At 43.6% G+C, this 27,292-nt stretch overlaps 1 protein-coding gene across 1 annotated transcript in view; it reads left to right on the forward strand.

Annotated features, from left to right (window-relative positions):
* DSCAM (DS cell adhesion molecule) overlaps positions 1 to 27,292 on the forward strand; it is a gene marked incomplete at its 5' end in the record, with an annotated part of 78,834 nt that overhangs the window by 30,679 nt on the left and 20,863 nt on the right. The window contains 5 exons of the mRNA XM_019655759.1: positions 2,382 to 2,412; positions 8,908 to 9,023; positions 12,449 to 12,598; positions 22,824 to 23,021; positions 24,402 to 24,704. Coding sequence (XP_019511304.1) covers positions 2,382 to 2,412; positions 8,908 to 9,023; positions 12,449 to 12,598; positions 22,824 to 23,021; positions 24,402 to 24,704 — 798 coding nt within the window. The remainder of the gene's footprint in view (positions 1 to 2,381; positions 2,413 to 8,907; positions 9,024 to 12,448; positions 12,599 to 22,823; positions 23,022 to 24,401; positions 24,705 to 27,292) is intronic.

A 27,292-nucleotide genomic window follows, 5' to 3' on the forward strand; every position in this document is an offset into this window, starting at 1 on the left:
AAACACCTCTGCCCACCCATTGCTTCCCAAAGGAGCTCAGAACTCAAAGGCACACACTTCGGTGGCACAGGGCGCTCTTCCCAGCTGAGCCTGTGTTCCGCAACCGTTCAGGTGTGGGGAGTCTTGCATCCTTCAATACCCTCCCGGGATCGTGGCCCTCAGTCAGCTGGCACGAGGCATCGGCTCCTCTGTGTGTCCCTGAAGATATGACACATATCCCACTCTATGTATAAAGGGCCTTAAGGATAGTGATGAAAAAAGTTTGAACCAGTAGCCATTGCGTATGAATTCCCACTCAGCTGCAGCAAATGACTGACAGTAGCTGGGGCCCAGTTTCTTGGTTTCTGAATGAGGACGAGAATTCCCAGGCAGAGACTGACATTAAGGAGACAAGCGCTATCAGTCCTACAGTAACTGGCACAGTGCAGCTTCCTAGTACACACTCAGCTGTGACCCCAGCCCACCCCATGAGACATTTACACATGGTCCCTGAAGGCAACTGTGCCATCCAGACCCCAGCCCTGTGCTCAAAACTCCACCAGCGCCTCTCATAGGTGAACTCACGAATGAAGCAAATTTCCACTAATGTCATTTTTATCACACTAGCACATGAAATCAGAAGGAAGAAATAGCAGCTAAGACAGAAAAAAAAAGGGATGCGCTGTAAGATGGTGGGCATAGGGAAGTCTGGACCAAAATGGCTTTGGACACCTAAACCTATGGACCGTCGTAACCTTGACAAAGATGCCGTGGACAAGAAAACCCTGCAATTAGAGCGAGTCACTATTCAAGGGGGCTCTGTTCTCGCTGAGGGAACACCGCAGTCCCCGAGCACAGATGACAAAAATCACGGGAAAGAAAACTGTGATGACTGACTTCAGGAAAAGAAAAAGATCGATGATGATGGGCAAAATGGGGGACAGGTCCATTCTGCAGACGTTTGAGTCTGAGTTACCTACAAATCATGAGCTGAAGTACAGTGTTTACATCTTAGAGTGTTTTTCCCCCTCTTTTTTAGAGCACTGAACTATCCAGTGCTTGGTTGTTACATACAGCTAATTATTCCCAAGCTGCTGGTATTTTGCATCTATATATATTTACTTTGCAAGTGTTAAATCATTCAGGAAGAGAGGAAATTCACCATATTTACTTATCTTTGCACATAAATATAAAGACATGAGCTGGGAAATTAAATGCCGTGCTGCTTTCTTTGCGTCACCATCACCGTATGGGCGGGGTAGAATGGAGCTGTTTCCTTTCCCAGACTGAACCCATCTGTGCACAAAACCAGGGCCCATCATGAGGTTGCAGTGGGAACTGGCGTGACTGATGTGAAAAACTGAGCTGTGGTTCAGGGGTGCCAGCCTGTGGCTGGTTATATCCCTGTAATGTCCTCACCTCTCAGTAATAGCAGGCAGCTCCCTGACATGAACATGATTGCATTTAAATGTCAACCCCCAAAAGATGAAAGATGACATGAAAATGCTCCAACGTATGTATTTCTTCACTATAGAGCCAATCACACAGTCGGCTGAATACATTTCCAGAAAGTTCTGTTCATTGAACACTACATTTGACATCAAGACTTTTTTAGAGAGCGTTGAAAGAAAAACAAAAGCAGGTTTTTGTGTTCTAAGAAAGGAAACATTCATATTTGCCAGGACAAAATGTGTAAAAGGACAAATTATATTTTAAGGGGAATGAGAATTTCTAAGCAATGTCACCCAAAACTAGAATTGTTTTCCTACATTATTTTTAGGCAGGATTTCTTTTGTCAGGGGTGGTAATGAGGGCTTGGTAAACAATGTCCTTAGAGAAAAAAAATAAGGAAAAAAACATGTATTTTTGAGTTTGAAATAAACATCTAAGTTTCCAGACACAGTGATACGCCATTTATACAATTTTTTGACCTACCTAAGGGACCCACAGGTCTATAGTAATACCTTTTCTAAGTGATCTGCGGTGCCATAAGCTTTTTAATTTTCATGTTTTGATAAAAATAGTAGAATTTGTATTACATAAATAAATTGCTTTCAAAATGCTAACTTTCTGGCTACTGAAAATAAAGTTGGGTTTTCTAAAAGTGGAAAATAAGTAGGTTGTAATAAAATCTTTAGTAGGGGTCTGAGAATTTTTATGGCCCCAGAGTGTTATGTTCTTTTTGTAATTTATAAAGGAAAATTTTCTTAAATTAATTATATATATATTAAGTAGAAGAAATAAGGAATGCACTAAAGTTTGGATTATTAGCAGTGGTATGGGTATAAATGACATTTTAAAATGGCTATTATCATCTGACTCTGCAGAATATTTGTCATAAATGCCTAAGTGAATGTTAATGAGTTGTTTATCATGCACTAATATTAACTTTCTTTCCCCAGATGCAAAGAGTTTAGCTGAAATGCTCATGAGGTAAGAACAAAATCTTACCATCCCAGATACGTTTAAAAGAACAATTTCCAATTTGCCTTGATGATGTTTTTAAATGACAGTCTGAAATTGATAACATATTCCTTTTGACATCTAATTTCCATTCTATGTACCAAAATATCCATGTTGGATATATAAATAGCAAATAATATATTTTTATGACTGCCATGGGTAGTTTTGTTGTTGATTGGGCTCAACCAATAGAGTATTTCCAATTAAACTGGGAATACAAAGGCACATTATAACTGAAGAGCTTTGGTTTTGTTTCCACCCACATACGCCACCTTTGAGGTTAAGCCTTCTTCCTAACAGTTAGCCAAGTGAAGGAAAACCACAAAAGGAAATACCCTGTTTCCCCGAAAATAAGACCTAGCTGGAAAATAAGCCCTTGCATGACTTTAGGTGCCAAAATATGGCATCTTGGCATACTGAATATTTTAAGCAGAAGGAGTTTGTGGAAAAGGCACCCTTCTCCCTGAAACAGGTCATAAAACCCTCATGTGAGGGGTGCGTGCCATCCATATCCTAGAGAAATCATGCTACAGCTTATTCTCTGGCTAGGTCTGATTTTGGGGGGAACATGGAATGTGGTTCCCTGTGCTCTCCCAAGGCAATGGGCTGATCAAGCAAGATTCCCCTTGTCCTCAGCTCCCATGGCAGCTTCAGCGCCTCTCTCCTAGGGCACTCACCAACTCCTGCTGCAAATATCTGTTCACTGCCTGCTTTTGGAGGTGATAGCCTCCATCGTGTTAGCACGATATGCTAACATCGTGTTAGCAGCACCCAGCGCTGTAGTCGCCCCACTCATAAATGCTGAGCAGTTAGATGACTAGGGCTAGTTGAATAAGTAAGTAAATGTTCACATCTAGAGAAGACACCCCCGTATTTCCATTTTAAGCTTTTTGTATTGTAATGATTGAACCCAACATGAAACAGTATAATCTGAGTCTAGAACCAGGTAAGAAAATGTCAGGGACCTTGATGGTGAATTTGACGTTGCTGTTTTGGAATGCCTAATGTGAGAAAGAGAGAGGATGGGGTTTGGGCTCTCATCCCACCTCACCACGGCTGGCTGTAACTTCCTCCCCCACCTTTGCGTGTACAATGAGTACTTTTGTTCTTGTTCACAGAGAGCCCACATCCCATATCACCCGGATCTTTAAAGACCTAAGGCAGAGGTCACCTCCCATGGGCCCAAGAATTACATTTCCCACAGACATCTTTGTTTGGTCATACTATGTTTCAAAACAATGTGAATTGTGGGCGAAAGACATGCAGAAAGCAAAGACCTGAAGTATTTAGTGTGCGCCATTAGATGATCATTAGCGCCCTTTGCCACGATTAGGAAGATAGGTGTGCAGGGTACAGACTTGTTTTTTCTCTTTTTCAGGTAGGGGTTGAGGGATGTTGATGAGAATGAAAAGACTTATATGAATCATGTTGAATTTCGGATGCTTTTTAAGCATCCAGTGGAAGTGTCAGATAGCTGGTAGCAGGAATCTGGGGCCCAGAGGAGAGCTCAGAGATGCCAATGGCCTGTGAAGTATCTTCTTCATAATCACATCATGCTACATCAAGCTTGCATGAGAAGATTATGAAAATCCACGTGAAATGCCTTGAGGCCATACTCTTGTGAAAGTCTATACTTGTTCTTGTTCACTAAGCAAGTATTAGGACATTCTGTGGTCACATGGAAGCATCCAGACACACGTGCACGCATGTTGAGCAATTCTGACAAAACATCAGGGGGAAAGAAAGACAAACTCATTTGATTTATAATAACTTATTACCTAGTAAAATTAATTTTCTCCTGTAGACTTAAAAATATGAATTAACTGATGCCATTTTAAAATCAAGAGATTTCACATAAAATTTTGGCTTTCTGACTTTTCTTGAAAATGCTCTGGCCACACTGGGTATGGCCATTTGATAATGGCTAACCGGAGCTACATCCAGCGCCCCCTTTAGACTGGGTGTGACTTTTGCTCAGCACAGCAGGGCCCTGCCCAGCCTACTTCACTGATTGGTACCCCAGCCTGGTTCCTGCAGCCCTCCCAGAGCATTTCTGGCCACTTCCTCCTTCACTCCCCAACTGTACATAATTCCTCAGCCCAAAGCCCACGACGCCAGAGTCTGTATTTTCTGACATGTTCAACATTTGTTTAGTAAGGATGATTTCACATTAGCTTCTTTGATGTCCTAGAATGCATCCCTCCCCCTTCTCATTAGCCCCAAGCAAGACATTAGAAAGCATCTTCCTTGTTAATAGGGCAATTACTGTGGTTGAAAGACTACCTGTTGATTTGCACAGGAATTAATAATGGTATTCCCAGTTGACAGTTGCCAACATGAAATTAGAAACGGTAAAAGTAGTAATTACTCCCAATTTAGGCAGCTGAGATGGTATTTCTCCAAAGGGTGAAAGTGACTGAAAAGGAAAATAATTTCCAAGCTCCTCACATAGGTGGATTTTTGTGGGATTAATTTAGAAGTAAAAGCGATACTTTTAATCATGAAGGGTCAGTTGCATCTGAGTCTCGCAGGTTAACAGGCCAAGCAACAACAGACCTTGTCACCTACCTGTGAGTTTAGGGACAGCAATATTTTGAATGTGGCCTGGAAAATCTAGGCAAACCACACCCACTGGTGCTGAGAAGCCTATGGAATTGCTGTCTGGATCTTTGCTGCCACTTTCTTCGGAAGCTGAGGACTTAGCAACTGGCGCAGTGAGATCATAGAACCATAGGGCCTACGCTCTAGATCTAATGCTGCCACCAGCTGGTTTGGTGACCTTGGGTATGTCATTCCCCCTTTCTGTATCCAACTTTCCTTATCTAAAACCAACACTTAGAAATTGTTCCTAGCTTTATCATGCTGTGATCTTGGTGGCAATAATGTGTATTTTCCAACCATCTTCTACAAGGAAGTCTCAGTGAGATTGGCTGTCCCAGGGCCAGACAGGCAGATGTCACTGTCGGACAAACACAGACAACCCGGAGCCCTCCAGGGACCTCCCACGTGGCACCATCCCCCATCCCTGGGCTTCATGCTACTGGACACTCATCTCTTTCACCCAAGCCAATCACCCCAAAGAAAGGAAGAAAGAAAGACTTCGCCCACCATGCCCAGATAGACAGGATTTTTCTATTATATGATAAGCAAGAATCATTTGTTTTAAAATACCAGTCTTCTAAGGTGTGAGACTGGCCTGTCCAAAGGCGCTAACCAACATGCGATTGACATCCGAGGACCAGTATGAGTAAGAGGTGGTTGTAAGAAGAAAAGGATGCAAGCTGAGAGCTGAAGTTAATTTAGCTTTTTAGACATTTACATTTTGATTCATAGAGTATAAAAGTACCCACCCAACTATTCCAATGAGATATCCTGATAGACCTAGTTATTTCATACCTATTGAATGTTCCATGTCATATTTGGTGGGGGGTGATGTGCAGATGTCTTCATTACTTTGTTTCTCCACAAACCTGAAGGAAATAGTAAGACTTTAAAGAATTGTAGCAACTTTACGTAATTTACTGGCTAAGCCCAGAAATACCGTCTGCTGTGAACCAGCATCAGCTCTCTGTCATTTTAAACAAGCAACCAGGTGGCAAACAGTTGGTGGATTATATTTCAATAATAACTAACTAGTGCATTTAGCACGATCCTATATTACGTGAAAGATGCAATTTGTTTTCACAGTGAAAACATTCAGAATCTTGTTCCAGGTCACAAACGAGATTTATTTAAATAGTTTGTTTTGTTTTGTTTTGTTTTTTGAAGCTTAGCTGCTGTTCTAATGACCGTTTGTTATAATTTTGGAGACAGCCTTCGCAGAATAATAGATTACATAAAATATGGCAGCAAAGATTAAGAAAAGAAACAACTTAGTTGGGACCTAACAGCCCTTTGAGAATGAGAAGCATGTCATTGCCCCAAAGCATAGCCTCTGGGACCCGTCACTGAGCTCACACTGTGGCCCCAGAACAACATTAATTATCAACAACCCTCAACAAGCATTTATTGAGCACCTACTTTGGTCACATACTGTTCTACGTTGTAAGGATGTATGGGGAACAGAACATGAAAATATTCCCATGGGGCTTATATTCCAGTGGGAAAGACAGATTATACAGAAGTCAATTAAATACATGCCAGGGAGTATTAAGTGATAAGGACACAAAATTAAGCCGAGAGTGGGGAGAGGCAGTGTGAGGGGTTCCCACCCAGGGCCAACCGGGCTCCATAGAAGGGAGAGAGCCAGCCACATGGGTATTGCAGTGAGGGTGGGGGAGTGTGTTCTGAGCAAAGGGAACAGCCAGTGCAAAGGGAGGGAGGAAGAATTAGCCCCTGAATCTCAAAGTTTATTGGGCCATTTTCTTACCTCCCCACTCAGGGCTTTGCAGCAATAGTCCTCGGAGGAGGAGTTTACCTCCAGTTTTGATTGTTCTTGCTCATAAAGTCTAATCATATTCTGAGTCTCTGGGCCACTTGCAGTGGCACACAGCAGTCATTTAGCTGGCTTCCTGTGTCAATCTGCCAGCGGGCCCCTTATTGTTAAGTATAGCCTGCGCTTGGGTTCATGGCTGGTTAATAGAGCAGCTGCTGACTGCCTCATAACTATTCATGATGAGCAGAAGGAACTAGCTCACACTTCTATTTTTGGTGCAAGGACAAGCTCAAGTCCCTAGTGAAGCTTCTAAACAGATCTTTCAGATATTCACAAAGGAGTAGTTTCCATATGTTTCTGTGGGAATAGAGCTTCTCTAAGCACGACGTAACTGTGCCCTCCCCGCCCCCCAAGTCACCAAAATGTTCTTCATTGTATACAAGTATTTGAATCTTTGCTGTAAAAAAATAAATGAAATAAAATAAAGCGAGAACTTGGTTAAGTAAATAATTTAAACGCGTGCACAGACCATGCGAAAAATTCAGGCCAAAACGTTTGAATCTGGGCCTTGCGTAATTAGCATGATCAAGCTTCACAACCCAGTTACTCATCTGTGGAATAGGGAATCTGGTTCAAGATCAAGCCCTAGGGAGCAATGCTGCACCTTGCATTTTCACGGGCTGCTTTGTTTACACTCAAATGAAAAAAAAAAAAGGGCAATTATGAAATATTCAGAATATTAACATGGAATTCCCTGTGCAAATGGCTAAAGGGCCTCTTGAGTGAATTTGACCTTCAGGTTATTAACATTCTTTCAGCCACGTGGTTCAAGAGTGCCAGGTGGGTACTAGACTTATTGGGGGAATCACTTCATAAATTACGTAAATGTCTAACCACTATGTGTACGCCTGAAACTAACATAAAATAATATTGAATGTCAACTGTAATTTTAAAAATAAATGAATAAAGAGCGGATGAGTTCTCAGGGACAAGAAAGGACCTGGGACTTCTGGCAAATGTTTGGTTAGAGCAGAAAGCCCTTGAGAGGTAGCATGGGTACCCCCTTTATTGTCCCTTAAATGTGACTAACACAGTGATAAATCATCATGGAGCATACAAGGCTCCAGAAATCTTACTAAAAACAGATTTTGACAATTGTTGAGCTGGATTGATGGGTGCCATAGATGATTGCATTGATTGAATTATCTGAGTGACCACTGCTTCTTAGAGGGTGTTTCAGGAGACATTTTTAAAAATATTTTTAAAATTTTTAAAATCTGCCCAATTCTGGAAAGACCAAACAGCTACTCTTCTAATGCAGATCACTAACTAAAGCCTTTATCAACTTTTTTGTATTTTTGCGTAACACGTAGATTTTGTTTCTTTTTTTTACCACAAGCTGTAACTGAATTCGATTATACCATGCCATTTTACTACCTATTTTCATTTAATTTCAGCAGACAGCTCACTCTAAGAGTAATTTTCTGGTACACAAATTTTGAGATAAAATTCTTACAGTAATTGCTTTTTTTCTATGCTAAAATGCAATATCAGTTAGGAACACTAAACTAATGTCAGGGAAGTTAACAAGGCTTATGATTGGTTACCAGCCCAAAAATAGAACCACTCCAGCTATAACTGCAAATCCATTAGTAAAACCCCCATCGGAAGAATAGCTGGTGTCTAGGCGTCCTCGCTTACCATCACTAGAATGGCGCCTGTCTGGCAAAGGAAAATGATGCTGGTTTAAAAATCACTCTTTTTCACTTAACTTTTACACAAGAAGTGGGAAATTCCAAAGGTCCTATTGATGGATATAGAACAAATCTTCATTGACAGTTTGTGTTTTCTGAACTTCACAACTGACTACTGAAATATAATATGAACACATACCGTTGAAATGAAGAGAAAGTTCTCCTATCATGTGCTCCTCCCCCACCCCCTAAGAGATTCACATAGATAATATTAGATTATATTAGATAATATCTAATTATTATTGGAGAATAAACCAAGTTGGCGTACAAGCATGTGTTGGCATGATGCAACACTGAACTGCATTTGCTCATTCATCCCCCCTGTTGTATCCCCAGTAAGAATACCCGGACTTCCGATACCTTGAGCAAGCAACAGCAGACCCTGAGAATGCACATCGACATCCCCAGAGCTCAGCTTTTGATAGAAGAGAGAGACACGATGGAGACCATCGGTAAGGTGTCACGCTTGCGATTTTACGCAACATGGCTGCTACAGCTGTGCCCTCTCAGCCCAACGCTGCGGGGTGGGAAAATGTTAGCTAGGAGAATGTTTTGAATGCTACCTGAGCAAAGAAGTTAGAATGTAGAGCACTGTTAGTGAGGAGAATAAGTACCAGCACACGTGGAGGAAAATGAACTTACATACACCTCAGAGGTCACCCGACATAGGAGTTCCCCAACTGTGATCCACTTTGGGTCTTTCCTGGGGAGGCTGTTGGTGCTGCTCCACAGAATAAACACCTGCAATTGAATAAACCAGAAGATCCACACACAAAACCCCTGTCTTGGACATCCAGTCTGTGCTCTCCTCATCAACTCCAGTAAGGCCTTCCTTAAAGAAAATATTTAAACTCTAGGTAGCACCTAACAAGCTAATGTCTTGGCACAGGTCCCCTTTTCTCTATCCCCCAGCAGCCCATAAACATTCTGGAAGGTTTCGTCACAGTGCTTTTGGGGAGCACCCAGTTTCTTTGTTCCACGATTGCAAAACAGACACCTGGAAAGTTTTTGAGACTTGTTTGCCCAGAACCCAAGTGTCTTAATCTCTTCTGGCCTTTTTCCATTCCAAGTCCACCATCCCACACTTCTTACCTGGATCGTTCTATTCATTCCAGAATCAGAAACTTTATATTTCCATGTAATAACGATTGGAAGAATAGCTCATATTCATTGAGCGCTCTCTAAATATCACATATTTTATGAGCACTTTATGTGCATTAACTTAACCCTCCCAACCAATATAGGAAAAAGGTATGACCAGGTAGGTAACTGGGGCATGGAGAGGTTACATAGCTTGAAGCTTACACAGATGGTTAGGAGCAGAACCGGAGCAAGAACCCCACGGGCCACCTGCTTCCATATCAACAGGCGATTTCCCAGACCTCCTTGCCTTCTAAGTAGCACTGAGCTTCCCAGTACCCATGGAAACAGACTCTGAGGCAGGTTGCCGAGGCTGCCACTTTTCAGACTTTGCTCTGTGTTTGTTCTGGAAAGTGTTTGCTGGCACTCAGTCCCAGGGCAATCCTTCCCTGTGGCTTGGCTAAAACTACCCAGCTCCTGGCATGTACCCTAGACACCTCCTGCCAGGAAGGCCGTGGTAAGTGGCCGGCTTGGCAGGACACCGCCATTGTCCCCTGCCACTGCCCTGCCTTATTATGTTCTAGTAGAAAAGCAGAGATGTCTTGACCTAATGGCTCATAAATTCTAAGGCCTGGGCTGCCCTTATTGGACTCAAGTTTGCTCTGGGTGTCCCAGCACTTACAGAAGGTTGGTCAAGTCCAATTTGGCTTTCCATCAACCAACTTTGGTGAAATATGACCCATGTTGTGTGAGGGGTCACCACTCGTCCTGAAGCACACAAGAGTTTATAAGCTTGCTCACGTCAAAATAAGGCACCATGTTTTGTTTTTGATCATCTTTTTTTTTTGCAGTAGTATTTCTGGGATCCCTCTTATTGAACTCAATAGATTGGGCACTAAAACTAAAATTTACTTTGAAACTTCAGTTTGAAAATCAAAATGTAACTCCTTTGACCTTATAACACGGATATGAAATTTGCTAAATGTCCCTCACTAGACTTGTTAATGCTCCTCCCTGTAGCTGTTAACGTAGGTAGCTAGGCACATCCTGGGAGAGATGAATGGCCTTCCAAACCATCATTTCTGTACGGAATCACGACCCTTCGCCAGAGATGCATCGCGTTCCTGGCAGGATCATCTGTCACCAAGAGTCATTTACCTCCTGGCAATACGTGACAGTTGGTCGATGGCATTTTCTAATTATTGGGGAAGTAGAAATGTGATGCTTTCAAATGCTCTGGGCTCAGGCTACAAGGATCCGATATGAGAGTGCCATTAATTTCTACCCAGAATGAATGGTCGACCTCACAAACTGACAGGCACCCGATATTTCCCATTAAAAGTTTGTAACCTGGCCCCACAGATAATCTGGTCTGCTCTTAGCAGGGCTAGGTGTTAGGAACCAAAACACGTCAGTATTGTTCATGAAAAACAAAGATGGATGTCGGGCCTCGGATGCCCGGTCTCACTGTAAGAAACCATCTCTGTGGAAAGGCCACCCTCTCGGAGGGGCGAGTGAAGGCTGCGGGGCCAGCTCCCCCGGTCCAGCCCTTCTCCAGCTGCAGCGAGCTGTGCCACACAGCGGGATGCCAGCAGACACCTTGGCAGCCTTCACTCTCTTCTCTGCCAAGAAATTTTATTCTGAGTTCAAGAGGCTTTCCTCTCCTGCCAGAGCCTGAGTAATTGGATTTTATAAGGTTCGTTCTGTTCAGAGCCTTTTTTGGGCACAGAAGTCTCGCTGTGTTGTTTATGACTTTCACATTACCGTTCCGTGTCAGGGCGTGCTATAGCATAGTCCCTGCTGACTCCTAAACTCATAGGAACATCATCCCGGGTTACAGTGCTTGGAAATTTATGAAAAATCCATAGATGCTAACCAGAGTTTCCCTCGGAGTAAAAAAGCTCTTGAGAAAGAGTGAAAAGTATCACAATCAAGTAACGCAAAATCTTGACACAACCAAATAATGACACGCAGCTCAACCAACGGCTCCCTTTCCAAGCACACAAATGCTCCCCACTCATCCGAACCCAGGCTCCTGCTTCTTGAACCTCCGAGTGCCCACCTACGCCAGTAGGACTGGGACTCTGACAAGTGAGTCAGTCATTTCGAGAAGTCAATTAAGGGACGCTCTAAAGTAATTAGAGCTCAGAAGAGGTGGGAAGAAAAGGAACATACCTCAAACCCTCTAAAACAGAGGAATCCATAAGCTCTGAAGGCTGGCCCTTGCCTTTTCTCCCCCGTGCCCCTCAGCCCCAAACATTTGCCAAGTTCGGTGAGAGAGCGGGACACGGTAAGGACCACTGTGCTGGAGTTTTTCTAGCACTCAAACAGAGCTTAGTTCAAATGCAGCTGACGTCACTGGTGAGGTCCCTGGTGAGCTTTTGACAAATACATAAATCCCAAACGCTATTAAACGGCAGCTGCAAAACATGCCTCCTCAAATCAATGTTCCCTGAATGAAAAGGCCAAGCCTGGGGAAGAGCAGCGACCTTTCTCCGTGGCCATTCTCTTTAAGCCGTGCTCCAAAGCTAACCCCCAAGCATAATCTTCTATTTTGAGGATTCGGGACCAATTCTCATACAGTGCTTGAATTTTTAGTTGTTTTGTTGCTTTAGATAAGGTTATACTTATTATTTAGATTACTATTGTTATTATTATTGTTATTATTATTATTTAGATTATTTCGATGATTATTGTTGCTATCGACAATAACACAAGTACTTCCGAGAGAAAAGGCCGGGGAGCCACTTAAAGGGGGATGACCGTGTTTGCTTTCTGTGTCCCTGCTGCCCTGTAGACGACCGCTCCACGGTGCTGTTGACAGATGCTGACTTTGGAGAGGCAGCGAAACAGAAGTCTCTGACGGTGACGCACACGGTCCATTACCAGTCAGTGTCGCAGGCCACCGGGCCCTTAGTGGATGTTTCAGATGCTCGGCCAGGAACGAGTGAGTGGTCCAACAACACTTAAACTGGGTGGGAGTGGTCAACGGTGAGCACACACTCACATCTCCGTCCCCATCAAACGCAAATGCAGGCCTGCTCAGCCCTATGCCTAAGACACAAAGAGGTATGATAACACCTTTAATTGGGACGATGAGATTTAGATGGTGTTTGATCTAATCTATTATTAAAACCATGTCAGTTGGAGCCAATTAACTCTTGGTATTGGTTTACGATGAAAGTGCTAGAAATTTCAAGCCAAGTTAATTTCTTTTTATATTTAGACAACACAGGAAGAGGGGCAGGTAATTAGCGTTAGTGTGTTTCTGCTCTGTGCCAGGACTGGGATAGAAAGATGATGTCATATCTTTTGCAACAACCCTGCAAGGCACTTACTTATACAGTTAAATAGCATACCCTCTGTTTTATAGATGAGAAAACTGAGTCTCAGGGGAGTTAGGTAAACAGCCCAAAGTTGTGCACGTCCTATGTAGTGAAACCAAGATTTAGCTGTCGCTCTGTCTGTCCTTGAAACTTGTGCTTTTGTTCTGAACACAAACTGTTTGAGAAAAATAGAACTCTGGCTAATCTGGGGATTATGTTTTGTTTAGTTATTAATCGATGCATCTATAATATATGGAAATTAATTACTGCGATGCAATTAAACCCCCTAATGTATATCTAGAGCTTATTAATTAGGTATTCTTGTTCCTTTGTAATTGAAATTGTTCCTAAATCTCTTTAAAGGCTGAGAAATTAATGTCTCAATTATTTATCTTTCTGGAAGCTTTGATGTTTAGTTCTTAAATCTCTAATCACTCTCTTTGCAAAAATTTATATTCTTAGAGTGTTATAATTAGAAAATAATGTCAAAAGCTATTTTTCATAGTTCCTGACTTGTAAGGCTTTCGTGAAATGCTCAGAGCTTCATGAAGCAAACTGGTTGATTCTTAAATAACATTGTAATATTCAGGAAAACAGTTTTAACAGTTATTGAAATTCACTTGAAAACCTGTTTCCAAGAACATGCCAAAGAAATCTTTTATTTCTCCCTCCTGTCTAACCTCACCTCCTTCCTTTTTTGATGATGTCGGTACATTCTGAAGACATAAGCGGGACATGAGTGAAAATTCGCTTTGCAAGGGGGTGTGTACGAATGAGGGCCGTGCTCTTAAAAATTGCTTCAGTGTCCTTGACATGCTCTCCAGCCACTGGCTTTTCCATTGTGATCTGCCCGCTCCTGATTCAGGCCACGTCAGGACTGTACTGATGGGTTTCTGAACCACTTCTTGCTGTTAAGTCAGGGAAAGGTGATATATCCCAGGGGACTTGGATCCATGGGTCCTTGCCTTTAGCATCCCTTGTCCCAGTCAGCATGGAAGTTAATGGAGACATCAGCAGGAGACTAGGGCAGAGACAGAGAAAATGGGACACATGCCCCAGGTAGGCTCCCAACCTTTTCTGTGCGTCAGAATCACCCAGGGTGCCTGTTTCAAACACCCAGAACAGGGCTCCAGCCCCTGGGACTCTGACGCACCTGGTCTAGGGTAGGGCCCAGGAACCTGCATTGTAATGGACAACCTGTGGTTCTGATGCTGGTGGCCCGGACCCCTCCTCACTGAGAAGCACTTCCCCGTTAGACCTGTGTCCTCCGTGTCATGCTTTTAGCGCAGCAGCGCAGGGTACTCCCACCTTGCCATGTTCACAGCACATCAGTTCTGTCTGCCAGGTAAAAAGAACGTGCATCCCCGCTTCCCTTTCAATGTTCGACGAGTGGAGAAATGCACAAAGGCGAGTGGTAAATAGTCAAAATGAGAGGGAAGACCGTGAACCTAAAACACTGGGAACTTTCCAGGTGTGGGATCAGCCCCCTAATAATGGGAAGGTTGGCTTGATGGCATTCAAAACATCACCAGGGACATGAGTCTGAGTCACGAGCAGAAACTATAACCAGTGAGAGGTGAGTGGCGGGAGGAAGTCACAGAAGGGGCGCGTTCGTGTCTCTCAGGGCTGTAACACTGTTAGCGGGGTCGGGAGCTTAACTTTATGGATGGCCCAGTGCTCGGTGATGGGGGGACATAGTGAATAAGATGCAAAAAGACATTCATCTCATTCCAGTGAAGGAAGTTAGACATTAAACAAGGACCTAATGCATTTTCCGTTTATCAATGTGTACTCGGAAAAAATAGAACAGACTGATGTGATGGTGAGTCAGCAGGGGTGTGGGGACGCCGGGAGGGGCTACTTCAGGGGGAGTCTTTTGGGAAGATCTCCATTGAGGAGAAGGGTGACAGCCAGGACCGGGCCTGCCAGGCAGGGGGGATAGAAGGGGAAGCATCTATGAAATGCTGGGGACAGCAGTGGTACTGGGGTGCGCGAGCCACACGGAGGGCGGTAAGGGACAAGCAAGGGAAACAGCCAGCCAGGCCTTGACGGGTCTCCTCCGCCTCCGTCACTCGTCTGCATCTCATTCTGAGCATGTTGAGGTCTCACTTGGGGATCCGATCCCCCTGAAATAACTACAGCCCACAGAACGGTGCTTCTTGCATCTGTCATGAACTTCATTAAGTAATGTTTTCAAACATTAGGCACATTGACTCAAATTCCTGCATCAGTCTCTAGTTTGAAAAAAATAGAGTTATTCATTCAGCATCTGCAGAAACTTTTCTATTAGAAAAGAAATATTTGGGATCATTTTTCATCAAATATTCTCCCAAAACTATATTGTGAGGGAGGGACTAAAAGCATTTCAGTTTTTTAGAAGTAGAAACAATAGGTGCCTGCCCCACCCCGCCCCCCAGAGGATTACCACAGGAAGCTGAAGCCAGGCACCTTCTGAATCCCCGCTCTCTGGTTGCTCCTTGAACCACAGAGCCTGTCACCTCTGCCCAGGTGTGACACCAGTGTCACTTCAGCCCCCTGGAGCAGGTTCTTCTCACTGCAGTCTGGCATATGTGCCAAAATTCATTTAGAGTCTATTTCATCGACTACAAAGAACATTATTTTTCTGTTCTAATTATGTTAAGACTGTGTTGTCATTGTAGGAATTCTTTATTTTTAAGGAGAGCATTTAAGACGGGTTGTTTGCACAATAGAATGACAGCATCCTGGAAGTTATGTGTCTCAGCACTTTGAGTTTGCCAAGACTTGCAACGAATTCTTATTACGAGGAGGGGAGAAGTCGCAACAATTTGCTGTTTATCTCTTTCAATCTGTGAAAACACATGTCCGGGCTGTGTCCACAGCTCTGCTCCTCTCCCTGTCTGTCCTGTGGGTTAGGGTCCACTTGAAAGCTGGGACCCTATTCACGTCCTTATGCCCAGCTCCAGCTGCAGATTCTACACACAGGAGGCAACCAGTAAATACATTTAAATACCAACTAATTGTCAAGTTCCGGAATCAGAGTAAAGGGGATGGAAAAGAAAGGATGATTTTTCTCTCTTTGTTCTCCATTCCTGGAGACATCTAATTGGCTGAGTGTATGTGTCTCCTCCCCCAGTTAGAAATGTTCCTTTTAATTTGTACACAGTCTCCACCCAGCACACTTTGCAGAGACTTACCAATGCGATCATTACCCAGAACTTAAGGCAACTTCTCTACTTACAAAATTTGCAAGGATACGAAGACACGTGAAGTGATAAGTATTAAACATGACCTGGGTTTTTTTTGTTTGTTTCTTGTGTTTTGTTTGTCATATTTACCTGGAAGTCAGCCATTCATTTATTCATGCAAAGAGCCTTTACCCAGCCTACTGATATACGCAGGGCTGCACCAGAAAATGAACAGAACACACTTCCCGCCCTTACGAGCTTTATTGATTAGCTCAGCTCCTTTCTGCATCCCAAGCATTCTCAATCATCCAGTTTTCTGATTTTCTTTCTTTTTTTTTTTAAATTAGTTTCAGGTGTACAACACAGTGCAATAGTTATACTTTTTACCCCTCAAAGTGACAACCCCCACCCCCAATCTGCTGTCCCACTCTCCCCCCCCCATATCATACATATCTATTACAATTCCATTGACTCCACTCCCACACTATACTCCACATCCCATGACTATATATATATTCAATTATAGTTGACATATAATATAATACAACATCAGCTTCAGGTGTACAGTGCAGCGATCAAGCCTCTACCCCACCCATGAAGTGGTCTCCCTAACAAGACATGTGACCATCTAACACCCTACAAAATGTTTACAACATTATTAATTATATTCCCTGAACTGTCTTTCATATCCCTGTGGCAATATTGTGGTTACCTATCTATGCTGTCTAATCCCTTCCCCTTCTCCCTCATTCTCACCCCCCTCCCCAACTAACAGCCATCAGTTGTTCCTCTATATCTCTGAGACTATTTCTGTTTACTTTGCTCATTCATTCAGTTTTTTAGATTCCACATATAAGTGAGATCAGATGGTATTTGTCTTTCTCTGACTGACTTATTTCACTTAACATAATAGTCTCTAGGTCCATCCATATTGTTGCAAATGGTACGATTTCATGCTTCTTTATAGCGGAGTAATTCTCCATTGTATAAATGCACCCCAGTTTCTTAATCCAGTCATCTACCGATGGGCATTTCAGTTGTTTCCAAGTCTTGGCTATTGTTAATAGTGCTGCAATAAGCATAGGGGTGCATGTATTTTTTCAAATTAGCATCTTGGGTTTCTCTGGATAGATACACAAGAGTGGAATTGCTGGGTCATACGGTAGTTCCATTTCCAGTTTTCTGAGATATCTCCATACTAATTTCCATAATGGCTGCACCAATCTGCCATCCCACCAACAGTGCACCAGGGTTCCCCTTTCTCCACAACCTCGCCATCACTTGTTGTTTGTTGATTTATTGATGATAGCCATTCTGACCGGAGTGAGGTGGTATCTCATTGTGTTTTTTATTTGCATTCCTCTAATGATTAGTGAGGTTCAACATGTTTTCATATGCCTGTAGGCCATCTGTATGTCCTTTTTAGAGAAATGCCTCTTCACATCCCCTGCCCATTTTTTAATTGGGTTGTTTGTTTTTTTGGTGTTGAGTTGCATGAGTGTTTTATAGATTTTGGATATTAACCCCTTATCAGATATATCATTGGCAAATATCCTCTCCCATTCAGTAGGCTGCCTTTTTGTTTTATTGATGATTTGCTTTGCTGTGAAAAAACTTTTAAGTTTGATGTAATCCCATATGTTTATTTTTTCTTTTATTTCCTTTGCCCGAGGGGATATCTCAGTAAAAATATTACTGAGGGTGATGTCTGCAAATTTACCTCCTATGTTTTCTTCTAGGAGTTTTATGGTTTCAGGTCTTACATTTAAGTCTTTAATCCATTTTGAATTTGTTCTCGTATATGATGTAAGTAGATGGTCCATTTTCATTTTTTTGCATGTCCGATTTTCCCAGCACCATTTATTAAATAGACTATCTTTACTCCAATGTAAATTCTTGCTTCCATTGTCATAGATTAAGTGACTGTATATGGATGGGTTTATTTCTGGGCTCTCTATTCTATTCCATTGGTCTATGTGTCTGTTTTTATGCCAATACCATGCTGTTTTGATTACTATAGCCTTGTAGTATGATTTTATGTCGGGTAACATGATGCCTCCCACTTTGTTCTTATTTCTCAAGATTGCCATGACTATTCGGGGTCTTTTATGGTTCCATATAAATTTTAGGATTATATGTTCTATTTCTGAGAAAAATGTCCTTGGTAGTTTGATAGGGATTGCATTGAATCTATATATTGCCTTGGGTAGTCTTGACATTTTAGCTATATTAATTCTTCCTACCCATGAACATGGTGTGTATTTCCATTTATTTGTATCTTCTTTAATTTCTCTCTTCAGTATCTTATAATTTTCTGAGTACAGGTCTTTTACTTCTTTGGTTAAATTTATTCCTAGATATTTTGTTGTTTTTGAAGCAATTGTAAACGGGATTGATTTCCTGATTTCTTCTTCTGATAGTTCATTATTGGTGTATACAAATGCAACTGATTTCTGAATATTAATTTTGTATCCTGCTACCTACTAAATTCATTTATCAGCTCTAACAGTTTTTTGGTGGAGTCTTTGGGATTCTCTATGTATAGTATCATGTCATCTGCATATAATAACAATTTTACTTCCTGCTTTCCAATTTGGATGCCTTTGATTTAATTTTCTTGTCTGATTGCTGTAGCCAGAACTTCCCAGTTTTCTGATTTTCAATGGGTATTTTGTTCTGTCCAACCCTCTAAGCTGAGTTTCTAGCCATCCTGATTAGCCTACCAAATCTCATGCCACGATCTTCCCATGAAACAGGACACGTTCATTAGAAATCATGGCCTGGGCCCCAAGATTGATTGAGGCCTCCCCGTCTGCCCGCAGCGCTCAAGCACACTACCCTCACCCATGCCTCACAAAGGTTCTCCAGGTGGGTGATGTTATCACCCCAGCCTCAGAGGTGAGAGAAATGGGAATATTCAGTGAGCTCACAGCCAGCGAGCAGCAAAACTAGATCAAACTCAAGCAGCCCAATTCCAAAGCCTCTGCTCTCAACCCTTCCATGTTGCTGTTAAGTAGAGATGATGTTCCTTAAAGAACATCTAGGGACCAAATAGGTTTCACATATCTAGTAAGGAAGAAGAGTTTACAACATGGATTGAATCTTTTTTGTTGAGGTTTTGAAAAATAAATATATATATATACACTCTATTACCCACAATGGTACTAGACACAGCACTGCAGAAAAGCACCTGATTGGATGAGGAGCATCCAGTGTATAATAAGCCCTTGATAAGTATTTGTTCATTAAGTGATAAGAATGGTCAGGCCAATGAGTTGCAGCCTCTCTCTGAGACAACTGGGAAATTCATCACAATAAGCTGAGGCCTCAGCATAGCAGGGAATAAAAACCGCTTAACACCATGATCATGGTGCACATGACATGCTTTATAATCCTATTAGCCACAAAATCCTCTCTTATCCCAAATTCAGGATCATTAAAATAATTTGATTCAATGGGTAGAACCTTAATTCAGGTTCAGACCCAATGTTGACAGGCCGAGAATTATTTATATCACTTACCCTCTAATTCTGTTTAGCTGTTTAGCAAGCATGATGCCTCATCACTAAGTTCTATTTATATTAGAATGGTGGGGAGCTAAATAAAATGCTTTCCATGCAGGGGCAGTAAATGTGAACATTTATGTGGTTAGTAGATTAGCTAGTAAGATATACAAAGGAGGCTACCGTGTGGAATCCAAGTAAAATTTTTATTTTAGCTGCTATCTCAGGAGCTATCATACAGAAGAGTTCAGTTCAAGTACAAAACAGCTCCAAAAACCTGATTATTAAAAAAAAATGTGTCAACTACTCCAGTATGCTACATGCTGAGACAATCTTGCCCAGAGCAGAATAGAGCTGCAGGCTGTAGATTAAGGAAAGTAATATCATGGCCTATATTTCCAACATTATCAGACCACTGGTAAGACTGTCCTCATCTAGAGAAAAGGATAATGAACCACGTGAACTTGAAAAGAGTTCTGGCTTTGAATAGAGGCTGACACGTGTATCTTGGTGGTGGAACTTTCCACACAGGGTGATCTCAGAGAGAAAAGGGGCTGTGGAAGTGAATGTCTCTGCCCCACTGTTGGTGGGCAGGCTTGACAGGAGGAAACACAGGTGGAGCTTTGGGGGATGTGAGGACATGGTGTCCTTGAAATGGGACAATCAAGCTGACCCCTGTCCCACAAGCATTCATACCAGGAATCAACCTGATCTACAGCTATAGTTGCAAGAAACTTCAAGAAGAATAAAAATGAGAGCCCTCAAAATTTATGTAAGGGACTGGGTAATTTTCTGGAAAAGATTCATTAGCATTTAAATAACAAGCCCCACTTATTTAAGCTCCACTTATCAAGTCGATAGTACCTGGAAGACATTTAGCCTCCTACCCATGAAAATGTTTTTCTATCTCTCTGAGAACCTCTCTCCTAGCATTTCAGTGGAGAGACACAATTATCATTCATACCTTGCTGTCCAGAGAGCTTGGCACTTTAGCATAACTCATTTACATTCTAATCAAGGCGGAAAAAAAAATCTTCCGATAAAGTCTTCTGTGGGATGTTGCCAGTAAGGGATGAATTGTGTCTTAAAATCAGTGCCCCAGAGAATATGCACCAAGATGGAGCATTTTGATGACCCAGGAAATCTTAAAATATATCGATTTGGCTGCCAACTTAATGCTTCTTTCCAGCAGGGTAGAATGATGGACTAGGTTCAAAGTCCAATAACTAGAAACTTGCAAAGGGGAAAATCCTTCATTTAAAAAGGAAGTCACTTCACCACTTTCAAATCTCTGCCTCCCGGGACCCAACAGGGAATTATAAACAAGCCAGTGTCATGCAGACACCATGTTAGAGCATTCAGATGTCCAGGGTGAGGACATGTGTGGTCAAGTAATGGGAAATCTCTGAACCAAAAAGTAAACGCTTGGGCTCCATTTTTATCACTTAATAGCTGAGCTGTGTCATTTCTGCTCTCGAAGCTTCTTTTGCCTCATTCATAAAGTGACCTTGGACTCTATGTGTTCATCCAGGGACCTATGTGTGCCAGGAGTTAGAGTAGACTCTACAGATGGACCCAAGGATGAATACCCAGCCCCTGTCTTGGAGAGACTTCCAGGCTCAGGAGAACACATAAATAAGTCAGGGTAATAATGCCACAGGTTGGACCTCTCGGTTTTGTTCTTTTGAAACTGCTCCGTTAGTGGTGAACAGTAAATATAGACTGCTATGTTTAGAAGTGGCCAGACCATTTTGAAGGATAACCATAAAATTCCTCTTTGAGAAGCAGGGAATTCAAAGGTAGAAAAGGCCCATCTAGGATCTTATGTTGCTTTCAGGCTGGAGCCCCAGAAAAAAAGCATTGCAGGTACCTGAGCCTCTCTGCTTTTCAGAGAATTCCAGAAGAGGCAATACTGTAGTCCACTCCAGTGTCCAACAGTCTGTGCTCTTAGAAATTCTTTTTTCTGAGCTCACCAAAGAATCAAGCTAAGAACTCGGTCCACCTCACCGACTTGCTGTTGTTGGTTCTGGATTTAGAGACTGTGGGACCCACCCAGTACCAGCCCATGTGTGCATAAACCTCTGTGCTTTGGAAGATGGTAGACATGTGAAATCCAGACTCTTATTAACTCTTTATTCTCCAGATTGAATAATCGAAGTCTTCGTCAAAGTTCAAACAATTCCATTGAAGAGATAAGCCACCTTACGCAAAGGGCTAAGAGAGCATTAGGACAAATGGTATTGTCCCTCTGCTCTGGGAACTTGCAATTTAGTTAATGAATAAAATAGTTGTACTCAAGGCAGTGAGTCAATACGAGGAAACAGTACCACGGGGGACAGCTGTACCTGCTCCCTAGGCCTGATGCAACAATGGACCACCAATTGGGTGGCTCAGAACGGAATGGTACTGTGTCACAGCTCTGGAGACCAGAATCCAGGTGTCAACAGGGCCATGCTCCCTCTGCAACCTGTAGGGGAGGCACCTTCCTGCCTCTTCCCAGTTCCTGGTGGTTGCTGACAAACTTTGACATTCCTTGGCTGACAGCTGTGGCACTCCGTCTCTGCCTCCATCGCCCCATGGCCTTCTTCCCTCCTGTGCTGTCGCCTCTCCTCATAAGGACACCAGTCATGCTGGATCAGGGCTCACTCTACTCCAGTATGACCACCTCTTAACTCATTACATCTGCCGTGACCTTATTCCTAAATAAAGTCACATTCTGAGGTCCTGGGGGTTAGGGTGTGGGCATAGCTTATGTGGGGGGCACAGTTCAACCTGTATCAACACCTCAAGGTAGGAGGCCTGTGGGAAGGAGACCACTTTAGGGCATATTTGACTGAGCTCCCTGGTACTCCAAAGACGGTAATTCTCAGGAAGTTTAAGTGATGTGTGTTGGGTCATGAAACAAGGAGCCAAGATCAAAGCTCAAATTCATGACTCCTGAACCCAGTTCTAATGTCCTTTCCCTTACGGGGTTTATTGAGATACTTAAGTATCACATGATGGTCTCAGGCCGTGAGAGAAACGAAGCAAGTGCTCTGGACAGGGACAGTCAGGGAAGGCTTCCTGGAGGCCTACGCCCTGCAGGATGGGCCGGGAGCACTGCACTCCACACCCTGACCACAGCTGACCACCCCCCTCTAGAGACCCAGACAGACTTTATTCTCGGCTCTTCACAGATCCCACCACCAGGAGGAATGCCAAGGCTGGGCCCACAGCCAGAAACCGGTACGCCAGCCAGTGGACCCTCAACAGACCTCACCCCACCATTTCAGCACACACGCTCACCACGGACTGGAGGCTGCCCACGCCCAGAGCTGTGGGGTCAATGGACAAGGAGAGTGACAGTTACAGCGTCAGCCCCTCACAGGACACAGGTAGGGCCCACATGCCACCTCCTCAACCCTGGCACGAGCCTGGCCCACACCATGGGCTTCTCGAGCTCCTGCTGTCTTTCAAGGTCACTTTCAAATGGTTAGGCCATTTATCTAACAGGTACCAATACAACTATGCAGCATGGACGACATCCGGGCCTGGTGAATTCTGCAAGACAGAATCAAAGGGCGTCCGCTTTGCAGGCACCCTCCATCCCACACGCATGCCACTCTTTCCTTCTTGTTCCCAACCCCCTGACAGAAACGCAGACATTTTTCAACTTTCACCCACACGATTGCACTGATTCCTGGTGATGCTCTGAGGGCGTCTGACCCCCTACCATCTCCAGGATTAAGACGCTGCACTTGAAGTTATGTGACAAGTTCAGAGCACCCTCTGTAGGGAACATAGGCTGATCCATTTGACAATCAAGCAGGGGTTGATTAGAAGGTAAGTCATCTAGTCTATGCCACCAGCCACCAAGGTTTTGCTTCTGAGAGAAGCCAGGGCCTAAGAATAGCTCTGGGTTGCCCACCTCCCCCAAACCTGAAACTTTGAAAAGAAATTATATGTAAACCTAATAGCTGTAGAGAATTTTAATACTCATGTTCTTTTGTTCTGGGTGATATACTTCAAAAATAGTGTTCCAAAGGTGGAACGTCACCGTGTACATTTATTTTTATGGCTTTTACTTCTCTTAAAAGAGTCTCAGAGTTCCACGGAGGCGACTGCAAAACTTTGAAACTAGTGGGCTTAAAATGCAGAGATTCTTCTAACCAAGATGCACCCCGTTTCTGCCCTAGCGGCTTTCTAGTCCCCATAAAGGGTGGCAGACCAAAAAAATGAGTCGCAGGTATCAGAGGCCATTCTGCCGAGAGGCCAATTTCCGTGCAAACTCACAGCTCCATCTGGAATTCTCATCACGTCTTCCTTGCTGAGCTGAGGCCGGAGGAGCTGAACTTCAGAGCTCAAGTCATTCACTGCCAATTAAAAAGTCTCTATGGCACACATCGAATTGCAAGTCACAGCAGGACGGGGAGCAATGCAGGGCGGGGAGCACTGCAGGTCATTTACATCACATTCCCAGTTGTTTGAATGAAAGTGGAATTTTTTAAGAGGGTGGGGGGTGCATTACTGGTTTATGGAAACATCCCAGGCTTGGCGGCATCAAAATACAGCATCTGACTACAGCAGTGATGCGATGGAAGGAAAACTCGCTGAGGCTTAGGAAGCCAGCCTCAAGTGACAAGGTGGTCCTTAGAGAAAGACCAGGACTCCTGCCGGGTCATCCAGTGACCTGGCCGAAACAGCCACAAGCCATCAGTCTGTGCAAACTGAAAGTGACCGTTTACCCGTCTTGTTTTCTCTGTTCCACGGCACAGATCGAGCGCGAAGCAGCATGGTCTCCACAGAAAGTGCCTCCTCCACTTACGAAGAACTGGCCAGGGCCTACGAGCATGCCAAGATGGAAGAACAACTGAGGCACGCCAAGTTTACCATCACCGAGTGCTTCATCTCAGACACATCATCCGAACAGTTGACGGCAGGGACAAATGAGTACACAGACAGTCTGACCTCCAGCACCCCTTCAGAATCGGGGATCTGCAGGTTCACTGCATCTCCCCCAAAACCTCAGGATGGAGGACGAGTGATGAACATGGCGGTTCCAAAGGCACATCGGCCAGGTGAGCAAAGCACCGCGTGCACCACTGTTGAGGGAAGCTTGCCTTCCTGATTCGCACTTGTCCCCCCTGAGAGCCCTTCTTGGAGTTTAGACTGGGCATTCTGTTTATTGGTTGTGGTGTAGTGAGCCACCCCAAAGCTGCTGGCTTACAACAACCTTCGCCTATATTGTTTATGAATCTGAAATCTGGTGAGGGCATCGTGGGGACAGCCCATCCTGTTCCAGTGTCAGGGAGGCAAAATTCGGGCTGGAGAAGCCACTTGTAAAGTGGCTCCCGCACCTGGAGAGTTGGTGCTGGCCATGTCCTCCTATGTGGGTTCCCCCACAGGTGGCTTGGGCTTTGCCACAACCCGGTGACCCTGTCCTAAGAGCCAGTGTCCCAAGAGGCAGTGCAAATAGCTCATGTCTTAAGGCTGAACCTGGAGATTGACACATCACTTCTGCCATATTTTATTGTTCAAGCAGTCACAGAGCTCTAGGTGCACAGATTCTAAAGAGGGAGACACCCCCACCACCCCTGGATGAGAGGAGTATCAAAAATATGGGGCTATGTTTTAAAACTGCTGTACTGAGGGCTCAAAGAAGAGGGGTCTTACAGTGCCCCAGCGTTTAGGACTTGGTTTTGCTGCGTTACCCAAGGTGACAGACTGGCCAGTGTCACATCCACTGTAGTTTGGTGTTTGCCTTTGGCGAGGGTGGTCTGGGTGTGCGGATGAAGCTGCACAATCGAAGGCCTGCAGGGTCTGGCTGGTCATGTAAATGAATGAATGGAGCAGGGTAAGAGGGAGTGATGGGGCATGGACAATTGACAAGCTCAGGCACAGTCTAGAGCAAAATGACGTTAGCAAGCTCCCACCAACTCATCCCAAGTGGCAGCGGGGCCTGGTGTAAGTGAGTTTCTCAAGAGAAGCCAAAGATCTTGGTTTCACATCATACTCAATTTTTATGTGTCGCCCAAGATATTTGCAAACCATTGTACAGGGCAAGTAAAGCACATCTTTAGACCGAAGCCAAACCATGGCAGCCAGCTGTAGTCATTCTCTGAAGAATCACTTTTTAAAAAAATTTTTAACCCTAAAATGGCTGCCCATAGAGGTTCCTTCACAGACTGGCCTATCCCTTCTTGTTTAATCCAGTTTTATTTCTCTTTTTTCCCATTTCCTGAACTACTATACTGGTTCTATTTCAAAAATTTATCTTCACTTTTAAATTGCTGTGATTCCCTTGGGTTTTGTGGCATAAGGCCCAGCTGAAATGAGCCTTATAAATGCATAAAAATACATAAAATAGAAATTGTCTATCTAGCAACTAATCTTTCAGAGTCAAGATCCATGCCAGCAAACAATAAAGAATGATGGCTTCATTTATTTTCATGCTGGCAACCTCCTCAGGGAGATGGAGAACTGTTACTTGTGGGTGGTTTTATTTCAAGTATTTTTGTTGGCATTTGTATGCAAGTCAAATGCAGAAAAACGTAGGACAGATGCCATGACTTTCTGTGCCTGTCCAGCCTGAGGGTGAGAAAGAGACAAGAGGAGAAAATGGGCATGTTCTCAGCCTTGCTGGGTTTCAGTTGCTGCATCTGTGAAATGGACATAGCATTGCTACCCAGCAAGGGCTCGCTGCCCAATGTGCATGGAAGCCAATACTATGACACTGGTTCTTGAGAAAAGATAAAAGCTTTTATTAGGAGGTCAATGGGCGGGGAGACAGAAAACAAGAACCCTGTCTCCCAGATCCAGGGTTCGGGGCAAGATGTAAGGGTTTCAGCACCAGACCTTCCTGGACAGCGGACCCTGTGTGTCTGAAAGGTTTCTGTGTTTGAGCTCCACTCACATCCTAGGCCTGTGGCTCCTTGTGGGTGGGGGAGCAGTTAAGGGCTCACCAGTGCTACTCGTGAGTGCTGTACCTGAGGTTTAAACTTTGGTTCCGGGTCTTGTTAGAAACAGGACATCAGCAATTCGAGCTGGTTCTGTGGTTACAACATCAATGCCTGCCATATGGGGTTTGGGTAAGAAGCAAGTAGCACATACAGGTAAAGCTGTTAAGCAGTTGTTTCTGTTACTGCCTTGTAGACCATGTGGTTCGAATTCCCAGTGACTCCAAGGGTGGCCTCCAGATGTGCACCTGGCTCCCCTCTTCCTTCCTTCTTTTGTTTATTTTCCTTTAGTGGCCATTGGCCGCTGGGGGGTGCATCACCTCATGTGTGTGTCACCCAGTTAAGTGCTTTATGCTCCCCTCGAAGATACCATTTTCCCCCCTCACAGAATGAGCTCCTGGGTTGTATGACTGTCCTATTTGTGCAGGCCTCAAATTAAGCAAAGGCTTGAGTTTCCTTCCGATGACTTGTTCATATTGTTGGATTAATACTGAAAAAAAGTTTGAACATTTTTCAGGACATTGTTGTCTAGCTCCATCAGAGCAATGGAAGGATCACAACTAACTAAGTTCCTCTCGCTTGATATACTATTTACACTGTAATGACTTTATAACTGTAGATATAAATAATTACTTTATTTTTTTTAAGATTTTATTGGGGAATCGGGGAAGGGGAACAGACAAGTTGCTGTCCTTTTGTTGTTGTTGTTC

This window comes from Hipposideros armiger, unplaced genomic scaffold, assembly GCF_001890085.2.
Source record: "Hipposideros armiger isolate ML-2016 unplaced genomic scaffold, ASM189008v1 scaffold_246, whole genome shotgun sequence".
NCBI classification, from domain to species: Eukaryota; Metazoa; Chordata; class Mammalia; order Chiroptera; family Hipposideridae; genus Hipposideros; species Hipposideros armiger.